Source organism: Phaethon lepturus, unplaced genomic scaffold (assembly GCF_000687285.1).
Source record: "Phaethon lepturus isolate BGI_N335 unplaced genomic scaffold, ASM68728v1 scaffold34685, whole genome shotgun sequence".
In the NCBI taxonomy this organism is placed as follows: domain Eukaryota; kingdom Metazoa; phylum Chordata; class Aves; order Phaethontiformes; family Phaethontidae; genus Phaethon; species Phaethon lepturus.
The window spans coordinates 1-24920 of record NW_010541854.1 but is presented as its reverse complement, the minus strand read 5'-3'; the positions used below and the strand labels follow the sequence as shown (position 1 = coordinate 24920).

The window sequence follows — 24920 nt, the reverse complement described above, 5'->3', positions numbered from 1 at the left end:
CCCCCTTGCATCCCTCCCTATAGTACCTGTAGACTTCATGGAGGCATGGGATTGAAGAGCTACCGTAGGATGTACAAAGATTATCCAAGGGTACGAAAGTAGAGCCTAGGTGCAGTGAAAGAGGGGAAGATAGAGCTGTGGGATGCTGACTGCACAGGATGGAGTTCTGGATGCTTTGATGTAACAGACTAGGTTTACTGGAATAGTTAGACTGCTTGACTTCAGCTGCTATACCGCTACTAAAAGTAATATATGCGGAGATTAAATGATGTTTGGGTCTTTCCTGCAGTAGGTCTTAGCAGACGGATGAGGCAATTCAATCACCCATAGATTTTACTGCCTTTCCTGGGGTTGGAGGTAGCTCTTAATGAAATGGGTTCTCCCAAACTCAAATGATTTTTATAATGCAAATTAAGGCAGCAGTAGACCAAAGAGAAGGTTTGGTTATAGAAGGTAAACATACCGTGGGACTTAAGGAAGGATTATGGCAGCTTCCTTGCACACTGCTTTTGCTGAGTATATGGTTGTGGGGGAAAAAGTGGGATTGTGGTTTCAGAGCCCCAGTCACAGACTTGCCCGCTTTGTTCACTCATCAGTTGTGTATCTAAATTATGTCAGTATTTGGCCCTGGTATCCTCATGGGACATAACTTTTGCCCAACTCTGTAAAGAAGGGCAGCTGATGCCTGGTGAAAGTAAGCAAGAAGTATATGACAAAAGATACCGTGATGAAATTGCTTGTAAATCTAGTGTTACTGTCTTTCTGAAGGGCAATAATAGGCAAGGTCTCAGCAGGTACTGGTAGGAAGGTCTCTCCTAAATTTGGTGTGGCTAGATGAGTTTATACAAGCTGAGGATTGCAAGGTACTGTTGGGAGATCTGGACGTGGGAAAGCTTAGATGTTGTACACCGAAGCAAACATCCAAATGGACATAGTTAAAAAGCATGTCAGAAGAAAACAAGCTATTAAAAAAAAATCCCACCTCCAAACCTTGTCTTCTCTGTCTTCCAGGAGCAGTGGTGATTTGTTAAAAGGGTAGCTCTAACAGGACCAGAATTTTCTTAAAGAACAGCTCACAATTAATGGATAAAAGGCCAAAGTTTAGCCTGCCAGCTTCATCTCTTGGCGATAGGTTTTATTTGGCCATTACAATTTGTCAGGGATGACTCCTCAGCATCTCTTCTTATCTGTAGGCTGCAGGGAACAGCTTAGTGATGTTGACTGAAATTCAGAGGGCTTAAGTTTAACCATGGAGTTTGCATCTTTGGGCCTTGGAGAGCCAGGTCTGTGTGAGGGATAATGAGCTCTTGTACAGCAGTAACAGAGTTGTCTTCGGGGTACGGCATGGGCCGGGATGTAGGAGATGCAGTCTGATTTGCGTTCGGCTTCTCAGTCCTGAGAACTGAGCCCTGAACTTGGTTGGATCCTGTTCTTCTGGTAACTTGGTAAAATGAAGATAGCTTCTTTCTCAGGCATCCCCTGAAGTCACCCCCAGGAGTGTTTATTCCCATCCCAGCCCTCTGAGGGCAGGAGAACTTAGACGTCGGAAAGGAGTAGGAAGATGATGAGACGGGAGGTAGTGCTGAAGTGTTGCCGGGAATCGCTTTCCTTACCAGAAGAGGAAAGCTGCTAGTTAACTTCTCTTGCCAAAAAACCAAAATAAACAAACAAACAAACAAAAAACCCCCCAACCCCCCCCCGTGCCTATCCAACACCAGGCAACGATCCCACCCAAGCATCAGCAGAGACCTGCAGCAGTCCTGGCCCCACCATCAGCGCAGATGCGGGACCACGTAGAGCAATCCAGTTCGGAGCCTGATGCTGCCTTGTCTTTCCTCCTCTCTCAAAAGTCTCAGGTCCAGCACATAAACATTGCTAAGCCTGATGCTTCTCCATTAGTCAGCAGTGATGTTCTCACTAGTTGTAACGGGAACAGGTCAGGCCCCTAATTGCAGCAATAGCTCCTTAATGAGCAGAAACTCCAGCAGTTTCATCAGCTGTCACTACTTACGTGAGCAAAGTTCAGCTTGCACACGGCTCCAGTTGTTCTCATTATTTTTGTGTGCACATTGCATTCTCTCAAGGTGGTAAAACTCTCCAGAGCGTGTGTTTAAGGTGACAAATTGTCCACTAGGAAAGCACTAAACCCAATAACTTTTGGTTTCTAAGTGGGGCTGTACAAGAGCCATGAAGCCCAGCTGCTGTTGTGCAGAAACATGTTTCATCTTGACTTATTCCTGAGCATTAAAGCACTGAGTTGTGTGTTGATCAGCTAAGACCTGTTTACCTGGCGACAAATCATAATTGCTCGTGTTCAATCCGAAGTACGCCAACGCGTTTTTGTAGTTATTTCCAACACATTGCCCAGAATTTGTCTGGTGGGCCAAGCAAGTGGTTGCTGAGCTTGGATTACAACGGGGAGTCCCAGGTTTCATCGCTTGCAAATCCATAAAAACTCACCTTGATATGCTCCTGTTAACGGCGCTTCATTTAGCTAGGGATTTAATCCTTCGGGCTGTAAATGGGATGCTCCTTTTGTGTCCTGTTTCTGTGTCATGGTATCACTCTAATCTGCATTTATGCTCACGCAGATTTTTCTGATTGTTCCTTTTTTAGAGCAGCTTTCATTGAAACGCTGATAAAATGTGCTTTCTTAGGCTAAACCAGGGTGTTTTCAAGCCTAAAAAGAGTTCCGCAAATTAAACAATTATTCTCTGGTCTTCAACAAAGACTTTTATTCTCCCTGTCTGATTTCTAGGCTCATTAGAACAAGGTGTTGCCTTGACATTTGCGTCTCTGGAGGTGAGGTTTATAGGTGACAGGAAAAGACAGATTCCTGCGGAAATCGGTGGCAAGTTACGAGTGTAAATAGCTTTTACCTCTGCTTTTGAAAAACCATTCTCTGGTCGTATTGCTAGCAGTCGGACTCGAGCCGCAGTGCACAGAACTGGATGCAGAGTTTTGGGAGAGATGAGGCCGTTTTATACCATATATATTTATTTATATCAGATCTTCTGAGGGCTGGATCTCTTCAGTGGGAATCAGTAGCTCTGTTTCTGATCCTGTATGTTCTGGTTTTTTCTTCTAGTGACTGTGGTTTGTTTGCCCCTTGCTTGCACAAGTGAGCTGAAGGAACACAGTCCCCAAATCTCCCACAGTAGCCCTGACGTCTCTCTCTTTTTGCAGCCCTTTCTCTGCCGATCCCACCATTGGGACCCTTGGGATTGGGGACGCCATGCAAGTAACAGTGGAATTTCACCCGCGGAAGACTGGGGATCATTCCGGTTCCCTGATGGTTCACTATGACACAGGTAAGTGCTGGGCACTGCATGGCGCATGCTCTCTGCCTCTTCAAAACCCAACCCTTTCGAAGCAGAATAATGTGAAGTTTGCTTTGCGGACAACTTCTAAAACCTTTTCTCTCCGAACCTCTGCATGTTTCAGTGCTTGGAGATGAGCAGATAAGGGACAAAGGATGGGTCTGTCCTTGTTCTGTATGTCCTGTGTGCTGGTCCATCCCTCAGGGACCCTGATGTCCACCCAGCCCTCCCTGTGACAGGGTTGCCATTCCCCGTTGTAGCAGCCACCTTAATTCCTGCTCCAGCTGTACCTCCCCAGGCCCAGCTTTACCTCAAATAAAAGTGAGAAATAGTTGGTGTTCAGGGGGTTATTAAAGTGGATCCCCTCAAAGAGGGATGAGATTTTTGGGAATCCTGTTTCGCTGGGAGTTGCTGAAGGAGAAACCTTGGTTCTCCATTGCAGCGTGCGCATGCCTGCATGAAGTTTTAATCCGAAACAACGCTATGTTTGAAGTGTAATGTAGGGAATGCATGTTTCTGACTCTCTCTGATGCCCACCATCTCTTACGCGCTATATATGTGTATATGACACCTCTGTCACGTATACTGCTTCTCCGTTGTCCTGCCACAGACTTTTTTCCATATTACTGTCTACCCATCTGCATCCCACACATCAGGACTAAAGTAGCCAGGACTTGAGGGCTCTTGGGATTTGGCAGAAAGTGCTTGCTGCCTCCTGAGATAGGTGTAAAATTTATACTAGGGTACAAGGAGCCAAGATCAGGCCACAGAAATACTGTCAGCTTGATAAGTGACTTCAAGAGTAAGTGAGGAAAACATGAGAAAAAGATGCGACGTTAAAATGCTTCTATCGGCCGTGGCTCAGCAGAGGTATCTTCTGATGCTGAACAAGATGCTTTCTCAGTTGCATGAATGCATTTGGTGTGCGTTTCCCCTTGCCCGAAAGAGAGGTTTGTTTTGTCACTATTAGATATTAGGAACAACTTCTTTATGGAGAGAGTGGTCAAGCATTGGCACAGGCTGCCCAGGGAGGTGGTGGAGTCACCATCACGGGAATTATTCAAAAAACCTGTAGACGTGGCACTTGGGGACATGGTTTAGCGGGCACGGTGGTTGGCCTTGATCTTAAAGGTCTTTTCCAACCTTAATGATTCTGTGATTCTACTCCTGAACTTTGGTCCTGGGGAGCATGATGTCCAAATCAAGGTGTTACTGTGATGCTTTAACCCAGCAATGAACATTGTGGTTGTGTCGAGTTTGTGGAATTTGTAAAAACGCTCTGCTATCTTCCAAATGCTCTTTGTAGCCTTATGGCTTATCACGGCTTTGTTTAATATTTGTCAGTTAATTACATATTTGCAGAGAACTGCTCGTGCTCACTCTGAGAAGCTCATGGGTTTGGATAACACTTTCTTGAAAGAACTACCGAAGTTTCTGATAAAGCAGCACAAAAAGCGCCTAGTTCTCCATGCATAGAGAGAACCTATAGGGTAGAATTCAGAGGGATTGATCTTTCTGGGTTAAATCAGGACTGACCACACTAGAGCTTAGGGCTGTGGGGTTTACACCATGTGAATGAAAAGACCATGTGAAGAATCAGGATCTTCATGGTTTGCTTTGAAAACCTGAGTCTTGTTTGTTACCGAAACACCTGCTTTGTCTATGGTTAATCTTTGCGAAAGTGATTTTCATGGGTTGGCCACGGGGTTCAAACTATCTGCTGGCTCAGAGATGAGCTACCTGGGAGATGAACCCAGGATCCATTCCTGCCTGCTGGTACAACGCGGTGGTTATTTTTAAATCACAGATTGAGAAGGAAAGCGAGGGAATAATTATGGGCTTATCTCTTGAGCTTTGAAGCACACAAATAAGTAAAAGGCTGCTGAGATTAATTGCTAAAGTGAAACCGAAACATTTAAAGCAGCTTTTAAGACTGATATTGCAGGTGTAGTGCAGAGCACCAGGCAATATTGCCCAAGCTTGCGTGGCAAGCCCTGGCTAATTTGTCCTGCACGAAGTCGGACTCCCTGTGACTAGCATACAAAAGCAGCTGGGTGGCTCTTTCAGAGCCCCCAACGGACTGTTGATGATGAAACAGAAGTGCTAAGAGCAAAATAGCATTTTAGGGTGTTGGGAGGCCTTTTCCTTGCTTTGCTGTGTATCTGTATTTGGTTTGCTAGCAAGTGGCAGTAGCTCTCGGTGAGTCGCACCGTTGTTACCGTGACTTACGCGGGATCAGCAGCATGTGGCATTGCTTTAATTTTTGCTAAAGTTGGGTCCAGTCTGTCCCTGGCATTGCTTAAGCAAACGTGGAGCTCTTCAGTGTGAATAAGTCACAATTTTCCCTTTGCCTATTTGGTTGATTTAAATTGGACATCCTTTAGACTGTCCTGGTTAGGATGGTGCTGTCCCCTGGATAGACTGTATATGTGATTGTAGTCCTGTTGCTACAAACTTCACAGATGAGCGTGAAGAAAAGGTCTTGTTGCTCAGAGCATAATGATTTACAACAGAAATTTGACCTTCAGTGTCCAGCTCCTCCGTTGCCCCCAGGTACATGTGTCTGGCTACGAAAAATTCCAGCTCATACTGAAATGGAGGTGACTGAGCTACAGCACATCCCTATTCATCACCTTAAATGTTCTGGGCTACAGCACATCCCTATTCATCAGCTTCACGTCGCATTATGGTACCGGAAAGGGTTTCTGAAGCCTGCGTGCCAAGAACACGGACAGGTTTGGGAAGGGTTTGGTGCTGCTACAAGTTCTGCTGGTGGCTTGGCCCTTCCCAGCTGACTCTTAGCCCACCCCCTATGGATGTGGGAAAATGAGCTTATGGACTTAAGTCTAGTCTCAACCAAGCCAGGATAAAGCTTGGATATTCCTTTAGCTCCCAAGCGATGCTCGAGTGAGGCGCCCAAGCTGGTTGCCCCGAGGGCTGTGGTTTGTACATCAAACCCAGTTTGCTGCAGTCATAAAGTTTATTATAGCACAAGCTCGGTGTGGGAGGGTGAGCTCAGGGACACGCGACCCGTGTAACGGGTCTCCAGAGCTGCGCTGGACGTGTGAAACAAACTCACCAGTTCCATAGCACCCAGAAAGGATAACGTCTAGGAAGAATAACATCTACAGAAGATGCTCAATGCAGGTAAAGGAGGCTACCAGAGACAGGAGGTGCTGCAGAGATGCTGGGAATTGTGGAAAGAGAACCACTTCTCTCCTCAGAGCTCCCTAAACCCTCGCTCATGTCTCCAAGATGTATCTAGTATGGTATGATGGGTGGTCTTCAAGGTGTAGGACCAGATTCTGTGCTTGTATGTGGGTGCCTGCAGTGCCCACTGGACCTTGCGGCAAGGTGCTCCGACAGATTTCTAGTCCAGCAGATCTGTTGAGCTGTGCTGAAATTCCTCTGTACAGTTTTTCCCCATCAGTCGCCATGTCCCTTGGGATCCCTTTGTCGGCAGGGGAGGCTTCAGTAATTAGCAAAGCCTCGCTGAGCTTGTGCGTGCCTGACAGACTATCTATTGCTGTCAGCCGTAAAAGTAATTATGCAGATCATGTTCCTTCAGTGGCTCTGAGACTAGCGTGGAAGCAAAAGCCTGTGGGCAGGATCTCACCCTCTTTGAGGGGCGAGATCAGAGCTAGTACTTTTAGGAGAATTTCTGGAGACAGCATATCCAAGAGGAGCCAGCCCTCAACCAGGAATGTGTACTCCATTACTGTTGCATCTCCCCTTGGTGCAGAGCCCAAGGAATAGTTCTCGGTGGTTTTAGTCCCACCAGAAGCCTCCAGCCTCGTGCTAAAAGCCTGCTGAGGAACCATCTGGGTATTTAGGAGGTTAAGACCCTGTTTTCCCTCAACTTTCTATGTGACTTATGGGAGGAGCAGGAGCTCTCCTAAAGCAAATCTCGGCTTGTTCGCTGTGGGTCACAGACCCAGGCTCAGAGCATCCTTTGTGGCTCAGCCCACCCAGGGCAAAGGAGAGAGATCTCAGCCTCAGCTCCTCGATTAATTACTTCGAGGACAAGTAGAAGATGCGGGCAGGGTCTGTCTCTGCAGTTGTCAGTCAGATTGAGTTTTTCTGTGCTGTGTTAGTTGCTGTCCCCGTAGGAAGTGGATGAAGTAATGTCTCCCCTCCTGAGCCCTGGAGTGCAAAACTTGCTCTCTGCCAACTTCAGGTTATTCCTGTGCGGGAGAAGAGAGCAGCTAAACATGTTTCTCCAGCGCAGCATGCTAGGAGCACCGGAGAGCTGCCAGGATGTGCGGTTTGGCTTGACCGGTGTGTGAACTACCCCTGCGGCCGCTAGCCCTGTCGGTGTCGGGAGCGAGCGGGATTAGCACATCTCTGCTCTTGCCCTTCCTTTGAGCCAGCACGAACGCTTGCAGGATAGATGTGATTTCTTTGGAGCAATGTCAAAAGCAAAATATACAGCAATATATAACAATATGAAATTTTCTGGGTAGATCTCAAAGAACTGAATGGGAATTGCTCTTAGTGTGGCTCACGGTTACAGGGGGATCTAGGTCTCCTGCCCTACGTAGGATGCCCTGACCCACTGCCCTGTGATGCCTCTGCCCTTCTTGGTCTGCAGCAGCAGAAGCCCGTGGAGCCGCGAGCGATAACTGCTAGCTTGAGAAAACACTGTCATTTAATCTCAACTGGGGAAAATGTGGCATGAGATCACTGGAAAAATTAAGGCATATTTAAAAACCAACTAATTAGGGAGCTGACGTGGAGCTCTTTAGTCACCCATGGAATGACAGCGAGTTTGACATGATGTATTAGAGCCATTTGGGTTTGGTGAAGACGACAGGTAACTACAAGAGCGGGTGTGCTTGGCTGGCAGCAGGGGAAGCAAAGCCTGTGCATCATCTTGGCCACAGCGATGATGAACTGTCATAGAGGCCACAACGTCTTGTGAATGGGCCAAGGGGAATTATCAGCCGGGTTCGTGATGGTCCAGCTCCTGCAGGGATTGGCGTGGCGTTGCTAGCTGGGAATGTAAACGTGTCGGGATGCCAACTCCCTTTCTTCAGGTAAAACTGGTGCTGGGTTTAGCTGAATTGGCTTCAGGAAATGAGGCCACCCATGCGAGGGCTTGGCGGTGTGTTAGTGATCGCTGTACATGTGCAAGAAACTCATTAAATCCCAGCCCTGGTTGTTTATGGCTGTTTGGGCCCAAACAAGTGGCTGTAGCGTGGATGTGCCGGCACCTCTGAGCATCTCAGCTACCCAGAAGGATAAAGCACCTTGAGAAAAGCACTGCCTTGCTTTGGTATTAGTGTTTTTATGTAGACTTTGGAGAAAACCACCACCTTGGTTGGTTATTTCACCCTCTTTCTGTTAAGAACCCCCCTTCTACCAAGGGCGTTGTCATCTGTCTTGCAACGCCAGCCTTGCAATCAATGGCGTCCAGGAACTTGCTTGAAAATGAAATGAAAATCCTATTGATTTAGTCTCTAGATCAAGCCTTTTCCTATCTCTCTTTTTCTTCTTTGTAAATCCACTGATGGATGTGGATGGGCAGCAGGGTTTAACTGAGGTTTAGCCCTTGATGTGTTGCGTTTTACGTTCCTGAGATCACTCGAGTTGCTGAGTGCCCTCAATTTGTGCTGACCTCAGCCAGAACAGAGGAGGCTCAATACTTGCCTGAGCAAACTCACTACCTCCTTAGATATTTATCCAAGTCACCCCCGTGCTGTGCAGGATACCAGAGTGGGAATACCAAAACCATTTTCTGGTTTTGATCTTGTGCAAGCATCTACAGGGGCTCTGATGTTGCTGCGAGCAGCGTTAAGTAGTTACTGAGCTAAATTCTCAGCGCCAGACCCTGAGCTTCCGATTGCCACTGCTCTGTGCCATTGCTGTTCACCTCCAGTTGTTCATCTTCACGCGATTCTCTGTTCCTCCAACCCCAGATGCATTTATAGAAGCTTCTTACGAGCTCTAAGAGTTGGGAGAATCTTCTGCTTCTTAAGCAGTAGCCTCTTGACTCCGAAGCTTTGCTGTAGTGCCCTGACGCAGCTGGCAGATATTTAGAAACTTATTTTATATTTTATTCTGTGAGTTTATAAGGATCTTGTTTCCTCTGTTTATCCTAAGGTGTAAGCCAGACTCTGATGCTGTAGCTATTACAAGAGGCTTCTTCTAGCTTTTCCTTGGACTATCAGGCATTTAAAACCTGTGCAAAGGGATTTTTGGCACACGTGGCGAGTGCAGTTTTTCCTCCTTCGCTTGTGAGAATTCCCAGCAGTGTGGCTGGTTTCTGACTTTTATGTTCTTGTATGTCTGCTTCAGAATGGGAACCAGGTGAGTGGAGGGAGGCGTATATTGTAGGCAAAAAAAAAGGGGGCAAATAGGAGTTTGTGCAGTTATCTGTTGACTTTGCATCTTAACAGTAGCAGCACTGCGACAGACCGAGGATTGGCAACTAATACTTTATACAACTGACTGGTCATAGTCTTTTATAGTCTGAATCAATTGGATTGATGAGTGAGTCTAATTGGTCTCCAAAGTGTTCATTTATGTCAGAACAGCTCATAGGTAATAACTGGTTACTGTCTTTGTTCCCCTTTTCTAGAACCGCTTGCAATAATGATTTTTTTTGGTACTGTTTCAGATAAGGTTGTTCTACTTCTTGCAGACAGCGTATGGCCTTTTGCCCCCTCTCCAGGACCTTGTGTTTCAAGACAGATGGCCCATTGCTTTGGGGGTAGATGAAGGAGAATTAAGTTTGGGCATCCTTTTTTGCACAGCTTTATAGCTCCGCAACACCCCTCCTGATAAAAAAACCTGCTAAAGCAACCCACGGAGTTGACTGCGTGAGCACAGACTGGGAGGGGGGGTGGGGGGGGTGTACTAGAAGGGTCATTTGGAGGTTAAAAATCTCCTTTTGGCTGTTCAGTTCATCCCCAGGTATGCACAGAAATGGACTCCCGTGGGACTGCACATATCCCATTTTATCACAAAAAAGATTTCTGAAAGAATGTGGTTTTCATCTCTTATTGCAGGTCACCCTTGACTGCAGCTTGCCCACCCTATCATCACTGGAAATCACTAATAAGTTCTTAAGTGTCATTAACTCTGGATGTGTTTCAGGGCAGAACTGACCATTCATTAGTCTCCTTTCCTTGCGGATCGATCAGCAGCTGCCAAGAAGCAGAAGAGCAGCTTGAAGGCTGATTGATTTATTAAGTGGTATATTGGGCAGGTCTTTGCCAGGCAATCGGAATGAAAGTTCCTGCACTGTTTTCCCCGTGGGCCAAAAGCAATGTTTCAGCCAGTCAGGTACCCCAGCGTATCATTACTGTAGTGGCAATAATGATTAAAAATAGCCCACAGCATCCTGGATATGCGGCAGTGCTGTCTTTCATCATCCGATGGTTCCGTTGTCCTTTTCAATACGTTCTGCGAGGCTCCTTCACGCTGGGCAGAACAAAGCCTCCGTGCTGGCTCCCAGATATTCCCGTGCCGGAGTATTTCATCCTGTAACCAGGCAAACAGAACTTCCTAAGCACACGGTGTGGAGAAGGTCATGGGGAATACTTTGGGTGCTCCATTACAGGTGGGTGCCCAACGAGGAGCCTATTTGATTGACACTAAGATGACATTTAGTGTGCAAAATTGCTGTCTGAAGAGCCTGCAACCCGTCCCGTAGACCACTGCTGGCTGGGCATTGCTCTCCATCTCCCTTTTTATCCCTGCCTCTTGTCTTCTGGTTCCTTGCAATGGCTTTGGGGTGGAGACCCTCGTCTTGCCTGGAGCCAGTGGGTGCTTTGCCGAGGCCCGGGCCATGCCGGGGACTTCTGGCCGTTAACAGCAATCACTGTGGCAACAGTGATGGTGAAGATGCTCTGAGCTTTGTAGCCTGGGAATAAGCACCCGTGTTAGCAGGAGTTATTTAGCGGTGAGGCTTATAAAGAAGCTGCTCTTAGGGCTGGAGTAAATAAGATGATGATTTAACGGCGTCTGAAGGCAGCTCATGAAACCACCTCGCAGAAGGACTTATAAAAATGACTGTCACTGCTCTGCGTCTTGCTCTCGCGCAGGGAATACAAGTGTGGGGGCTGACAGATGGCCTTTCTCGGGCCGATGGGGACCAGTGTGCTTTATAGGTGATGCCATGAGCTTCTCAACTGCAAAACAGCCCAGAGCAATGCTCCTGACTCTGATCGAGTGGTAGCTCTGAGGGAGGCACGGCAAAAAACGTGTGGTGGGGAGGGCTGGATCCAGCTGTAGGTGACTTCTTTGGGCTAAGCTGGGAAGCTGGGCTCTGGAAGGCTGGGCTAAGCTTTTCAGAGATGGCTTAGCCTGGTGAAGTGACTCACCTCCTTGGTGGTGAAGTGGTAAGAGCAGCCCTTTGCACACTGTTTGAAAAACAAGAATATGCCAGCAGTGGTGAGGCAGGAGCAAAAGAATTTGGGTCCATAGGGAGGTACAATAACACCTTTTTGAGTGAAGAGCTCTGCTTTCATCGCTTATATTCTCAGGGACGAAGCAGCAGGACCTGCTTCTCTTCAGCTGTGTTTGTAGATGGGACGAGAGCAAGGCCGAGTCTTCTGACAAACTTGGCAAACGAAATGGAACTTGCTTTCCATGCTGCCCAAATGTTTCAAAATTTGACTGTCGTGCACTCTCTAAAAAGATTAAAAATCCAAATGCAGCAAAGAGAGGGTGGCAGGGACGGACAAAGAATGTCTTGGTGAAGACAAAATGCAGCAGGGTGCTGTTTTGTTTCTACTCAGTCTAATCAAACTGGCTACCAGCTTCTTAAGAGAGCACGAATCAATGAAGGAAAGTACTGTCTCTTGAATACTAGGGAAGAGTTCTTCATAAAACCTGAAATTTGTTCTGAAATCTTGTTCAAGGGTTTGGTCATCCATTCATTCAGCTATATGTTCCAGCTAAACAAAATTTGTCTTTCCATTTCAGAACAATTTGTACTGCTTTGAAAACTATTCCCTCTTGCACCACGATGATCGTGTAGTATTAGAAGAATTGAGAAAGATGGTTTAGCTCTTCTGTAAATTCCCTTTTTCTGTTTTTTTCCTGCACAACACGCCCCACGGAGGATGACCCAATACTAGATTTATTTTTTTTACTTCAAGGTAGTGAAGAGTTATCATGATGTGTCAAGATTCCTGTGTCCACAGTCATGCAGATGGGTGCTGGAATAAAACACAGTGGTGTTTCTGCTTTGTCAAAGAGCATCGTTCAGGAGTGCACAACCCAAAGCATCTCCTGTACTGCTGTGTAAGAAGTCCAGCTTTTAATTGCAAGTGCAGGCTTTGGATCACAGAGTGGGAGCTGTGTCCTGCCATCTGTAGCAAATGTGTCAAAAGCATGTAAGAATGAGAGAATTGGCAGCCTGTAATAAGATGCCGTTGTGTAAATGATAGGGCAGATACATCTAGATTCGCTAAATGCGCTTTCATGTCAGCAAAGCATCCCAAACTACGCACTGTGGCCATTACCCTGTCAAGTGAAATACCTAGTGCTACATCACTGGTACAGTGCAGAGATTTTTTTTTTTCAACTTGTATTATTAAACAACTGAGAGTCTTAAATGAAATGTCACATCTAATTTAGCACCCAAGACGTGAAGTCTGCAGCCGCCCTTGGCCAACCCTGACAGCTCCGCTCCCTGTGTCAGTTCATCTGCCCAGCGAACAGATCCGCAGCTTCCTCCTGACTCGCTGGCATCTGTGTGCACCCGACCGTACCGAGCCGTTTGTGGGTTTATACCTTCAGCAAGATGCCAAACACTTCTCTTTGTGGTAGAAGGTGCTCTGGCAAAACCCTCCAGCCTTCAAAAGAGTCCCCGGTGCCTGCGGCCAGGAGCGTAAGGGTGGCTGTGTCCCCAGCTCCTCTCCAGGAGAGCAGCAGTAGGGGATGCTTAGCAAAGCGTGTAGAAACAGGCAGTGCATATGGCTCGGGAATTAGCTTTTTTTCTTGTGCCGGGGGCTTTATTCTCATCTTTCTTTAATAGATTCTGATGGTTTTATTTACCAAGAATTTGTCCAGTTGGTCTCTGGATTTATAGTTGTTAGCCTCTGCAGCGTCCTAGGGCAGTATGTTCCAAAGGAAGGAATATTCCCTGGAAAAGTACTACTACTTTTGTGTAATTTCTGACTAATAACATTATTTGAGGCCTTCAGGTTCCTGTTTTACGATGAATCATGACAAATTTTACCTTATCCACATTTCTTAGGCCATTCATGCTTTTATAAACCTCTCTGTCTATTTCCCAGATGATTTCTAGGTTGAGGAATCTTAGTCTTCATATAAAAGCCGCTTCATACTTTGAATTGTTCTTTCTGCCTTTCTCTATTTAATTTCAGATGCTTCAGCTTGGTTTTTAAGATCAGAACTATACCCAACATTCCAAGACCCACGTGGCCACAGGTTTAGACAGCGAGATGATGAGAGCTTTCATGGTGTTGGTTTCGTAGCAGTTTGTCTTGATTGCCGTAGAGCGTTGGCTCGTGTTTCCGTGAACCCAAGTTGTGCGTGCTCAAAGCACTGTGCACGTCTCATTTCTTGGGTCCTGGTTCCTCTGCTTGCCAGTGTATGCCAAGGATTCACTGGAGGGGAAAGGCAATGCTTATAAAGTGTATACGCCTCTAACTCTTCTGAATTTCAGTTATTTTTATATGGCAAATTGTCCATTATAATAAGAAAGCAGCTTGTCCAGTCATTGGAAACATTGCTGTTTTTCTCACAATGTAACTCATCTCTGGCCACAAATCCCTACTGCTCCAGACACCCTTCAGGGCAGAGAAATGGAGGTTATGCAGGCACAGAGGCTGAATTCTCCATGTGTGGAGGTGAACAAATGACTGTAGAGATCTACTATTTGAAGGGTGAGTCTTGCTTCATTCCCCAACCCCCTCCAAAAGAGAGGGCTCTCTTTTTTCTTTTCAAATGCCAATCTGCTGTGTTGCATCTGGCCTAGGAATTAAGGAGTCCATCCAGCACACATCCAGCCCTCTCCTCATGGTGTTGCGTGGTAGCCTTCTTTAAGGCAGATCCATCCACTGGCTGCCTTGCTGTAACCTATGCAGTGAGGAGAAGGCTCTGCCTCTGCAGAGGGATGCTCTCCAGGATATGGCCAGGTTGTCAGTTGGGGCTGGCTCTGAGGCTTTACGCACCACTCCGTAGAAATCTCATCTCTATAGAGCATGTCTGATCTTTGCAGTTCTCATCTCACCTGGGAAACACTCACCTGCATCAAGAGGAGTGGGCGTGGTACTGGAGTCTCAGATTGGTTGACCCCCAGGAGTTACTCGGTTGGGAAGAATGAAGGCTTGAAAGCTCTGGAAATGAGGGAGCCTTTGGTGGGAGTCTGTTCTGGAGGGTGAAATGCTGGCAAGTACTCCAGCAAGACTCCAGTCATTAATCGGTTTGACGTGTAACAGCTTTGTCTGAGGTGGAAAGCAAAGATGTCCTCGCTCTGGGAGTTGAACAGCTTGGGAATACTTAGTGTAGGCTTGCAGACTCAGGCATAGTTGATCCAGGCTGAAGAAACAGGCTTGCAGGACTGTAACAGGCAGGGTGGTGTGGGCCGTGCCCCGCCAGCCTTCTTCTGACATATCTACACAAACGCACAGCAAGTGAGGGCACTGCTTCTACACCACCATGAAATTCTTCTGTGTCCCATCCTGCCGTGGCTGTCGCTTCACTCGTTTCTCTGAACCTCCCTTTTCTGCCTGCCTGCCCCCAGGCATCTTTGCTTGTTGGCAACAAGGGATCGAGAGAGACACAACACCGGTGGCGTGCCTGCAGGAGACCCTGGGCAAGCCAGGACTGAGGCGGGACTCCTCAGAATCACCTGAATGACTTAGGTGCAGAATTCCCAGGGACCTGAGTGGGATGGCAACCCAAAACCCACCTGGGCACACCTCAAAAATCTCACTGTAAATACTGTCACCTTGGGGGGAAGTGTCTAACAAACACACCCGGGAGTAAGGTGCGTAAGGCGGTGCCCAGGACATCCTCATGCTGTACGCACGCAGCTATCTGGATGTCTCAAATGTACTGATCCTTGGAACTGCTGATACAGCTGAAAGCCCTAATGCTTTCTTCTGCTACCTGTGGTTTGCTCTGCTTCTTGCACTTCCATCAGCAAGCGAGATGAGCCAAAACTCCCCTTTGCTTTGTTCCAGGTGAAAATATTCACACGAGCCTTTATGGAGCAGCTGTAGATGTCAACATCAGGCTAGACAGGAACTCCTTGACAGTTGAGAAGACTTACCTCACGCTGACAAACCACAGATCTGTGGTCATCCACAATCGGAGTGAAATCATAGCCCACTTCCAGTGGAAGGCTTTTGTTACTCAGGAAGAGGAGGATCAGCAGAAACTGAGGTTCGTTTGAAAGATTCATTTCAGTAAGATACACGGCCCAAGGGTAAAACCAATGCATGGCCTCCAGGGGTATTGGTGCTTTTGAGGGGTTTAGGACAAGTAAACCACCCACAGCAACAGGGTATGTGTCCCTGGGCTTTGGGGTAGTGGAGCTCAGTCCTTCCCTTTCCAGTTCTATCCATACTGCAGCTGAAGGTGATGTTTTGGGGAGAAAAAGTTGATTGCAATGACTGGATTTCCTCATCAAATTTGTGTTCGGGAGCCACAAACCACTGAGATCCAGAGATCCCTGAGCTACAGAGGGTCCCTGAGGCCGAGGAAGGTCTCGGCACTTGTTACCTGGGGCTACATTGAGTAATAGCACTTAACATAGCTGCAGGTAGCACAACTATGATGATACTCACTGCAGTTTCTTCCACTCCAACTTTGATAAGATGACAGGCTCCTTTTCTAGAAACATGCAGGGTAGAGTGCCTCGCTGGCCGGAAAGTCAAGGCCATCCACTGCAGGATGTTGAATTGCCTTGTGCTGTCCCGGTTTCCGGCACAGCGAGGTATTTCTGCCCGCCCTTAGAGGCTGTGGGGAGAGTTTGGGGGTGGAGGGTTCTGCAGGGAGGGTAGGGCAGCACAAGACTTGGAAGTGCGTTTGGGCTTCGGCAACCTGTCTCTTCATGGCGGTGAGAGATGGGGCAGGTTCTCCCCAGGGTGTCTCCGGTGAAGCTTTGAAATTCCCATTTCAGGCAGCAGAGAAACATTTATAGCCCAGGGGGATGAATTGGAAATTACACTTAAAAGCTTGGGTGATTTAGGGAATCCTTGTGTGACTTCTCAGACTTGGATGGATGTAGCTATATAGGAGTTAGCCTGAACCTGTAGCTGATCAGGAAACTGCCTTAAACTGGAGCACTCTTTAAGGGCTTCTGAGCAAATAAAGTTCAATGTAATTAGGTCAGAAATGCCTTGAAGGCCACAACTAGTTTTCCACTGTTCTCTATTTTTAATTACACAGCGTGTGACTTCCATGCAAGCTCAGTGCGTTAAAAGGAAATCTCATGACCTTCTCTTGGTACCTCTCTGGATCATTCCTTTACCATCTCTTCCCACCTGCCTGTCTCAGACTGGACCCTGAGTGATCCTCTTTCTCCCCAGAAGCAACCAGGTTTCTCCACAGTTAACTTCAACCTCTTTTTTAAATTACATTTTGATCTTGTGCCAGTTTGTGTCTTAGACTCTGGCCAGGATGTTTTTTTGCCCTTTACTTGGAGTCTTAGGGATGGTCATAGCTCCAAGGCCATTGTCCTGCTGTCAGAGAAGCTTCTGAGATCTCACAGCAGAGAGGACTTTTTCATGAGCAGAGGCAGTGCAGGACCCTGCACTGGGACGTGACCCGAAAAGACCTGGATCATTAGAAGGTCTATCCAGGGGTTCGTGCTGTCTCCCTCCTACAGGACTTTCTGGGATGTAAGGATGGAATTATTGTCTGTTGATGGAGGTTGAGCTGAGGGTCGCTCATCTCAGCGGCTGGAAGCCCTTCTCATGCACAGCGTTGCTAGCCAAAGCAAGTATTTTTGGCACCGGTGACGGCATTTGCCCGAGGCTCTGTCTGTGTGCGGCTAGTAATGTCCATGACCGTATTTCTTCTCTTAATTATATTTGAATTTAGCTGGATGATGATCACTATGTACTAAGTTGCCTCAATTTGCTGCATATGGAGTCTTCCACTCCTCTCCCCAGAGCAGTCACCTGCTGGTTCTTCATGGCTAGGAGACTGGAGTGTGAAGGGAGGACAGCAATATGCCAGCTAGGAAGCAAGTCCTCTGTAGCGGTGCTCCTTTCTCATCTCTTGGTTGTGATCTTGAAACACAAGAGTGATTTCTGCTACAGCTGCCAAGTAAGGGAGAGATTAACTGTGTCACAGCTCTGCGGAGAAGGCCATAAAAGAGGAAAAAGATAATGTGGTTCAAGGCTATAGATGTAAGCGTTTGCATTCAGAGATGCTGGTCCTGACTTCTTGAGTGGGTGCTGCTAGGCAAAGTCCCTTCCTCTCTCCAGGCCTCTTTTCATGCATATAAAATCATTAATTTCATCAAAGTGATGCGATACCTGAATTCATTAGTTTGCTTTTAAAGAGCTCTGGGATCCTCTGGTGGAAAGCAGTATAGGGAACAGAGAGCAGATACAGTTTGCTTATCCCTGCAGGTCCAAAAGGGAAGGAAGAAAGTGTGATGCAGCTGAAACCCATCATCTTCTTCCTTCCCAGTGAGGCACCGCAGTGGGTGCTCCTTGATCTTTGTCTGCCTCCCCCGAGGTAGGAAAAGCCTGTTGAGGTGGTTGGTGGATTCTCCATCAGTTGTGGCGCGGGCTTTGGGCCAGGTAGCTCTCTGGAGGGCTGCTAGCTTTCAAAAAAACCCTCTCTTTAGCTTATAAGCCATGCCAGCAACCCAGAAGTGATCATCGTTTAGACTAGATATTAGGAAAAAATCTCTTTTGTGAGAGAGTTGTCAAGCATTGGAACAGGCTCCCCAGGGAGGTGGTGGAGTCACCATCACTGGAGGTGTTCAAAAAATGTGTGGACGTGGCACTTGGGCACATGGTTGAGTGGGCTTGGTGGTGTTGGGTTGATGGTTGGCCTTGATGATCTTAAAGGTCTTTTCCAGCCTTAAAGATTCTGTGATCTGATCCGTTTGGGACCCCTTGGCTTGGGGTCAGCCCCTTGCTGAGCTGCTGTTGTTCCTCCCCGAGCGCGTCGCTGCCCCTGCACTTACATGATGGTCTCCGTGAATACGTTGCTTATCAAATTATCTGCTTGGTTTGTCTCTCCCCGTGGCTGCAGGCTGTGTCGCAGGCTGCAGAGGCAGGAAGAGGACGAGACAGGTTATTTTCTCAAGCAGTGCACGGTGGACCCCACTCTCCGACACCACCTTTCCGTTCTCTCCCGCACCTTCCAGAACCAGAGAGCAAAGGTGCAAGGAGACTCCATGCTTTTCTCTGATGATATCTTCACCATTGAGCCAGTGGTAAGTGATAGCTGAGAACCCCCCTTCCACCTCCTCCTCGAATAAAGTCACTTGGCAGATGCCCACATCAGCTGGCTTGATGTGCAAAGAGGGAAAACATCAGGTTTCTAGTGAGGCTGGGAGAGCTTGTTGTGAAAAGCATTTCTGAACTGAGGGTTCCTGACAGGAGCCTGCCTGAAGCTGAGCTCTGCTGCAAGGGCTATAAATTAAGGGGGTTTAAGTGTCCTTACAGTGTTCAGAGGTATTTATTGTTGTACGTAAGGGCACACCTTACACATACTGTATGGAGATTAACAAAGGGTATTAGGGCAGCGTCAGGTCACATATTGACCTGAAAAATGAAATGGTCCTCTGGAAAGGAGGCCAAATTCAGCCCAAGTTTAATCATGGAAATATCAATCCCTTCATATAACCTGGATTTATACCACATCTGACTCCCAGATGTGAGCTGGGACACTAGACTGGCAGGTTAAAATGGACTTTTTGAGTTGTTTGTTGCACATAAGTACTGAAATTTTTTTTTGTTTTCTGTTTTATACAAGCAAAATTCCATGACCTTCAATCAGCCAGAGTCCTGATTCTGGGTATTTGCATGGTCTGAGATAATGCCTGCTGAGCAGTGCAAAACCCCTTCTTGTCTTGGAGTAAACCCTAGAAAAATCCCAATCTCTGCTTTTAAAATAGGAGAAACTAATTTTTTTTTTTTTTTTTCCAAAGGAAGGGGATCATATTCTCTTCTGGGTTACTCCTATAGCCTCTATAAGGCTGAGCGCCACCAGTGTCAGCACTTTCACACCACTGTAGCTGATGGCAGCGTGACGTGACCAAGAGATTGTGTCTGAGCAGTAGGAAAGTTGTAGAGCGGGAGCTCTAAGAGCATCCTGCGGCATGTCAGAGTTGGTGTTGGAGTGTGTCCCAGGGCTCCTGCTTCATCGCAGTCAGACTATGTCTCCACAACTAGCTTGACCCACTCTTGACTTCCTGAGGTACATTAAGGTGAGGTCCAGAAGTCTGGCTGCCCTCAGTCCTGGTACTCCATGTAACGATGTACGGATGAAAAGTATAGCCTGGCTTCAAGTCTAGTGGAAACCTTTCCTAAATGGCTATTTTCATGTTGCACGGTTCGTTCCAGTGAGTAAACTGGACTCATGGGTTTGCTATGAGTGGACTGCTACAGGAGTCTCTCCCCTTCTGTCTTGTCCAGCATTATCAATCTTTTGACTGCTGTTAATTCCATTATTTATGCAACAGTTGGTTTCATGTTCAGAGTTTTGCTCATGTCTCTCTTCCCCTTGCCTAGCATACAGGTGTCTTTACATCAAATTATAGTATTTTCTCCTCTTTGTCAAATGTAGAATTTGAAAATCCACCACCACTGACTTCTTTTTCTCTGGTTATGAGAGAAGGACCTCCACTTCCATCTCTTCCTTCTCTTCCATAACCTTTAGCATGGACAGACACCCTTCTTGCCATGCAAATCTGCCGGAAAAGCGCCCCAAAGCCGGGATCTTGCTGCCTCACAGATCTTCTGGCCAAAAGCGGCCGCTCTCTTCCCACCTATCACCTGGGATGCGTCTGGGAAGAACCCTACAGAAATAATCTAACCCTTGTAACAAGTGACTAGAGGTAATTGCTTCCAGAAGATAGGAAGCTGATGGAGGGATAATAGTCTTGGAAACGCTTTCTGGGCAGGGCAGCTTGGCACAGAAGCTTTGCTTGTGTAAGCGGACCATGAGCTGCTGGGATTTTCAGATCTTGCTCTCTATAGAAGCTGTGGCAGGCCACTTCAGGCTGCGTAGGGTTAACTCGCCGATGAAAATAATAACCAAAAAAAGTGATTTTGCAATTACTGTGTGACCATGAACATTCTGAGCAGCCATCCAAGCCTGTGGGAAACAAGCTGTTACGCAACTCTGACTCTCTGAGCGCATCTCAAAGTTGGTTTAATTTATTTTTGCAAATACACATGATATGTCACAGAAGCAGCTGCGGTAGAAGCCCAGGTGGCTACCAAAGGACAAAGTCCTTGATTTTTTTTTTTTTTTTTCTGCATCCTCCCAAAAGTCCTTGTTTTTTTTTTTTTTTTTTCTGCATCCTCCCCACCACAGCTTTTCTGTAAGTCACATTGCAGACATGTGGGAGCTGACTCCTTGGAAATGGAAACCAGAGGAAAGGGAGGACAAGGATTTGTTACAGTTGCACTGACCTTGACAAGTCATCATTGTCCTGTCATTGCCTGGTAGGGACTCCTCAGGGTCATCTCTTAACTCAGAGCCGATGGAGGTGGTCCTCAAGAAGTCCAGGTTAGGAAACGGCTACTGTTGTTGATCCAGAGGCTGGGCCAGGAGGTAGCAGCGTTGTTTGCTCCTGCAGATCTCCACCTCAGCTGGGGAACCGAGCTGGTTCCCATCCAAATGAGAGGTTACTGCAGAGCGCTTCCATTCTTGGCAGAAGGCACCATCTCCAGTGGGAGCTATGGTCCATCCCACAGCTCGCCGGGGGGTCAGTTATTTACGGAAAACGGCAGATGTTAGCGTTGGCGCTGCCTTTCTCTGACGTGCCCTGAACTTGCAGGATGTGCTTCGGGTGTCATTTCGGGGCTTCTATTCCCAGCTCTGTCTTTGGTTTTCTGTCTGCTTTGAGCAGCGATTTCCTCTCTGTGGATCATCATCTCCCTCTGCAAAACCAAGCAGGGCATTTGGCCAGCAGCTGGTGGTGCCCAGCTTTTCAAGACAGGCTTTTTCTTATTCAGGCTGGCGGAGATCTAGCAGGTTCTCATTATTTAGGGGCTGAGGGAGGGGAAAATAGCCTCTGCGAGTAGTTACGGTGGGGCTTTTGCGTAGAGATGACTTCTTGTAGGTGTGTGCTACTTCGCAGCTACTTCCTACGCTTCACAGGTGCGCTATGCCCTCCCGTATCACGTTGCTTTACGCTGTAGCAAAGCCAGGGTACAACAGCTGGGGGTTTTGTGCCGTATTGTCGTCCATCCACTATATGTATTTTATGCCACAAGCCAGTTGCAGCCTGTCTGAGGCCGACATTAAGCCTGAAGCGTTGCAGCAGCGCGTTCGCAGCGCTGTGTGTGCTTTATTTCTGTCCTGGCTGGCGTCCACAGTAGTTTTCCATGCTGTGACTCAACTGCCATCCTATAGAGAACGTGCTAGCCCAGGCAGACCGCCGGCTTCTGAGGGGCCACGAGGCTCTCGCGCACGTAGCAGTAGCCTGCAAGAGTGGGTAATGAAGCATATCCTTTTAACCAGCAGTTCTTTTTTTCTCTGTGGGGTGGTGAGGAACCTCTTCAACAGCCTATTTTAATTTCCCAGGAGAAATAACTCACAATATTTCCTAGTTTTATAGTCTGATGTAGAGCAGTAATGAAGGGAGAAATGACCAAAAATTTCCTAGATTAGTTATGTCTTTAAAGACTCTTTTTTTTTTTTTGCTGTGGAATAGCACAGTAAAGCCTAACTGGTTATTTCTTCTTGCTCTCCACCTCTGGAGTCCGACGGTCTGGCTTACAGCTTCAGTGACAATACAGGAAAGCTGTCTGTGGACATACTGCCAAAAGTTTCCACGTTGGATCCTGCAGAACGGTGGTTTTGTATCAGGAGCTCAAGAGACTTGAGTCCATTAACCGCTGGTGCATGTTTTCTTGGGAGTGAGGATACGAGCACAAGGCTCCAGTAATGCTGCTGCATTAGGATGTTTCTAGAGAGCTGTGCTGATGCGTATAAAGGGATGAGTTCTGTTGTTAGTCCGTAGGCTTGTTTCCTCCGGTGCCCTAGAGGAGCCTCATCTGACTGTGCCTCGGCATCCAGCAGCTCCTCAGGTGTTTGGAGATATGTCCGGATCATGGTGCGTCGCAGGGATTTCCTGGAGCGCGGCAAGGTATTGTCCCCAACAAGGGGGGTTGTGTGCTGCACCCTCATCTCTTTCGGTGGTAAAAGAAGAAATGATATCTGCCTAAAGCTCCAGGCTCCCTCCCACACCGGTTAGCTGTACAGAGGGATCCCGGCAGCATTGCGGCAATCACCGTGGTCTCGGCGGTATTGAGGAAATCGTCCCAGCGGGAGCTCGGAATGGGATGAGGCCAGGACAACGAGGGCTTTGTCATGAGCAATATCTCATATCCCACGTGGAGACCAGCCAGAGCAGATGGCAAAACCGTGGTGTTGCTCTCCTGCCTTCTGCACCCACTTGCCCATCAGCAGAGGGTGGAGGGAACCTTGGACGTGGAGTCCCAGCTGGGGTAGCAGTAGTGCTGTGTAGAGCTTCCTAGGAGCTCTCTGACAGGGCCCTGCCCTCATCTGTGAGCTGATTCCTAAATATTTCCTGCAAAGATGAAGGCTGGCATGGTGTTGTCTCCAGGAGCTGATCTGAGATGACCTGAAGGGTGTCCTTATTGCCTGCCTTTGACGTAAAACTCGAGTATCCTGGGTTGCTGACCTGGGCTGCTCACCTTCTGCATTCCAGAGGAACGTAGGCTTTGTAGCCCCAGGCTCCCTGCAGAGGATCCAAGCTAGATATCGAAAGCTTACCAGTGTGAATACTCCCTCATTTCTCCTGAAGGCTTGGGTGTTCAGGTCTCGAAGATTCAGCCCTTATTCCTTCTGCCTGTTGGGATCTACATGGAGAAATGGGGGCTAACGGTGCTGCCCTGCCAGTGAGGAGCTCCTGGAAGGTTTTTGCTGCCCTGAGAGGAGCATTGGAAGTACCCCAGTAGCCTGGATGGACTCTGGGTGGATGAAAGCCTTGCTGTGCCTCTGCTTCTGTAATGGGGAAGTAGAATTTACAGAAATACTTTTTTATGGAGTTTTCTTTCTGTTACCTCCTCCCTGCTGTAGTCACAACGTCTCCCTGTATGCATCCACCGCTGCCGTGCAAGTCACGCTGGGGGCCCAGGCACGCAGAGTCTCAGTCTATCTGGCTGCCAGAGCTTGGTGGGGGACCGGTAAGCTTGCCATCCTAGTCCCATTCGCCCAAAACTCGAGCCTGTTGGCAAGGACCGGAGCAGGACGGGTGCTGTGGGTGCAGCTCGTAGCGAGACGGAGTCAGGAAGTCAGAGTGAACCGTCTCCCCATCTCATCCCTGCCTTCTGGCTCTGCACAGCCCTCCTGGGTTCCCTGCCCTGTCAAGTCTGTCCCTACCCCTGCCTCGGCGATATACCGCTGTTACTGCGCCCCGAACAGCGGTGTGAGATCACAGTGTTGGTTATATTTGTCAGAGATGTGCTGCCTTGGAGCTCATCGAATCCCAGAGTCAGCTAAACTCGCTCAGCTAGAAAAGTGCGCTGTTGTTAGCAATACATATTCATCAGGCCAACGGGTCTTTTTAACTTTCTTGTTTAACTTCATTTTTGCTTATGAATTGTATTACACTTGCTTCCATTAACGGGAGATGTATTGCCTCTGTCAGCCTCCGAGTAATAACCAAACTGCCCTGAAGTGTCCACGGGCCCAATATATCTGAGTGCGGCACAGAAGATAGACCAGCGAGTACCATCAGCCTGCGATCCAGCAGAAGCCAGCAGCAAAACAGTATTTTGGGCTGACCTGAAAGACTGATACTGCTGCATTAGCCTTGAAGAAGTTTGTTTTCTGTCCTTGGTGGAGGGGAGGGATGCTCTCTGAGCTTCCCAGGAATGATTTGGCTCTGAGACCTCATTCTTCTTCGTACGAACTCTGCTTTAGAGCAGCCAGTGTTGCACTGAATGATGCCGCAGTATAAAAATCTGCTTTTTCAGAGAGATCCCAAAGTCTTGCAAGAAATAACACGCTCCCAGCGCGTCGGATGCTCGGTTTATGGTAGGCATGGCCTGTCTGCCAGCCAGCGCAAGCCCCGAGCTGCGTGCCCCGGTAATCCAGCTGCGTGCCGCGCTTGCAAGCCTTATTGCCAGGATTTGACCGTCCTTCTGCATCGGCTTTCACCTTCAGCCCCTCTGGTCACGTCTCGTTCCAACACCTTGTCCCCGGTTTGCTGTCTGGCGCGGGTGGCTCTTTAGAGCAAATAGGCTTCCCCGTGGAGCCATCTGGGTGGCTGTTCTGGAATTGGGCTCTTTTCACTCCTGCTCGTTGCTGAACCCCCCCTCCCTTTTACTGCACCCCGTGTTTCGGTTTTAAGGCTCAGGACGTGCTCTCCTCCCCTGCTTTGCTCCCCTCTGTAAGACGAAGACCTCACGCGTTGCCGCCGCGCTCGGCACAGCAGCGGCGAGCTGTTCG

The 24920-nt window shown here is 47.9% G+C and overlaps 1 protein-coding gene across 1 annotated transcript in view; it reads left to right on the top strand.

Moving 5' to 3' along the window:
- The window catches only part of LOC104621385 (hydrocephalus-inducing protein homolog), a gene marked incomplete at its 3' end in the record, with an annotated part of 34639 nt that extends 15937 nt beyond the window's left edge, over positions 1-18702 (top strand). The window contains exons 6-8 of the mRNA XM_010287854.1: positions 3187-3311; positions 15485-15686; positions 18519-18702. Of these exons, the coding sequence (XP_010286156.1) occupies positions 3187-3311; positions 15485-15686; positions 18519-18702 (511 nt within the window). The remainder of the gene's footprint in view (positions 1-3186; positions 3312-15484; positions 15687-18518) is intronic.
- Between the last annotated feature and the right edge of the window lie 6218 nt (positions 18703-24920).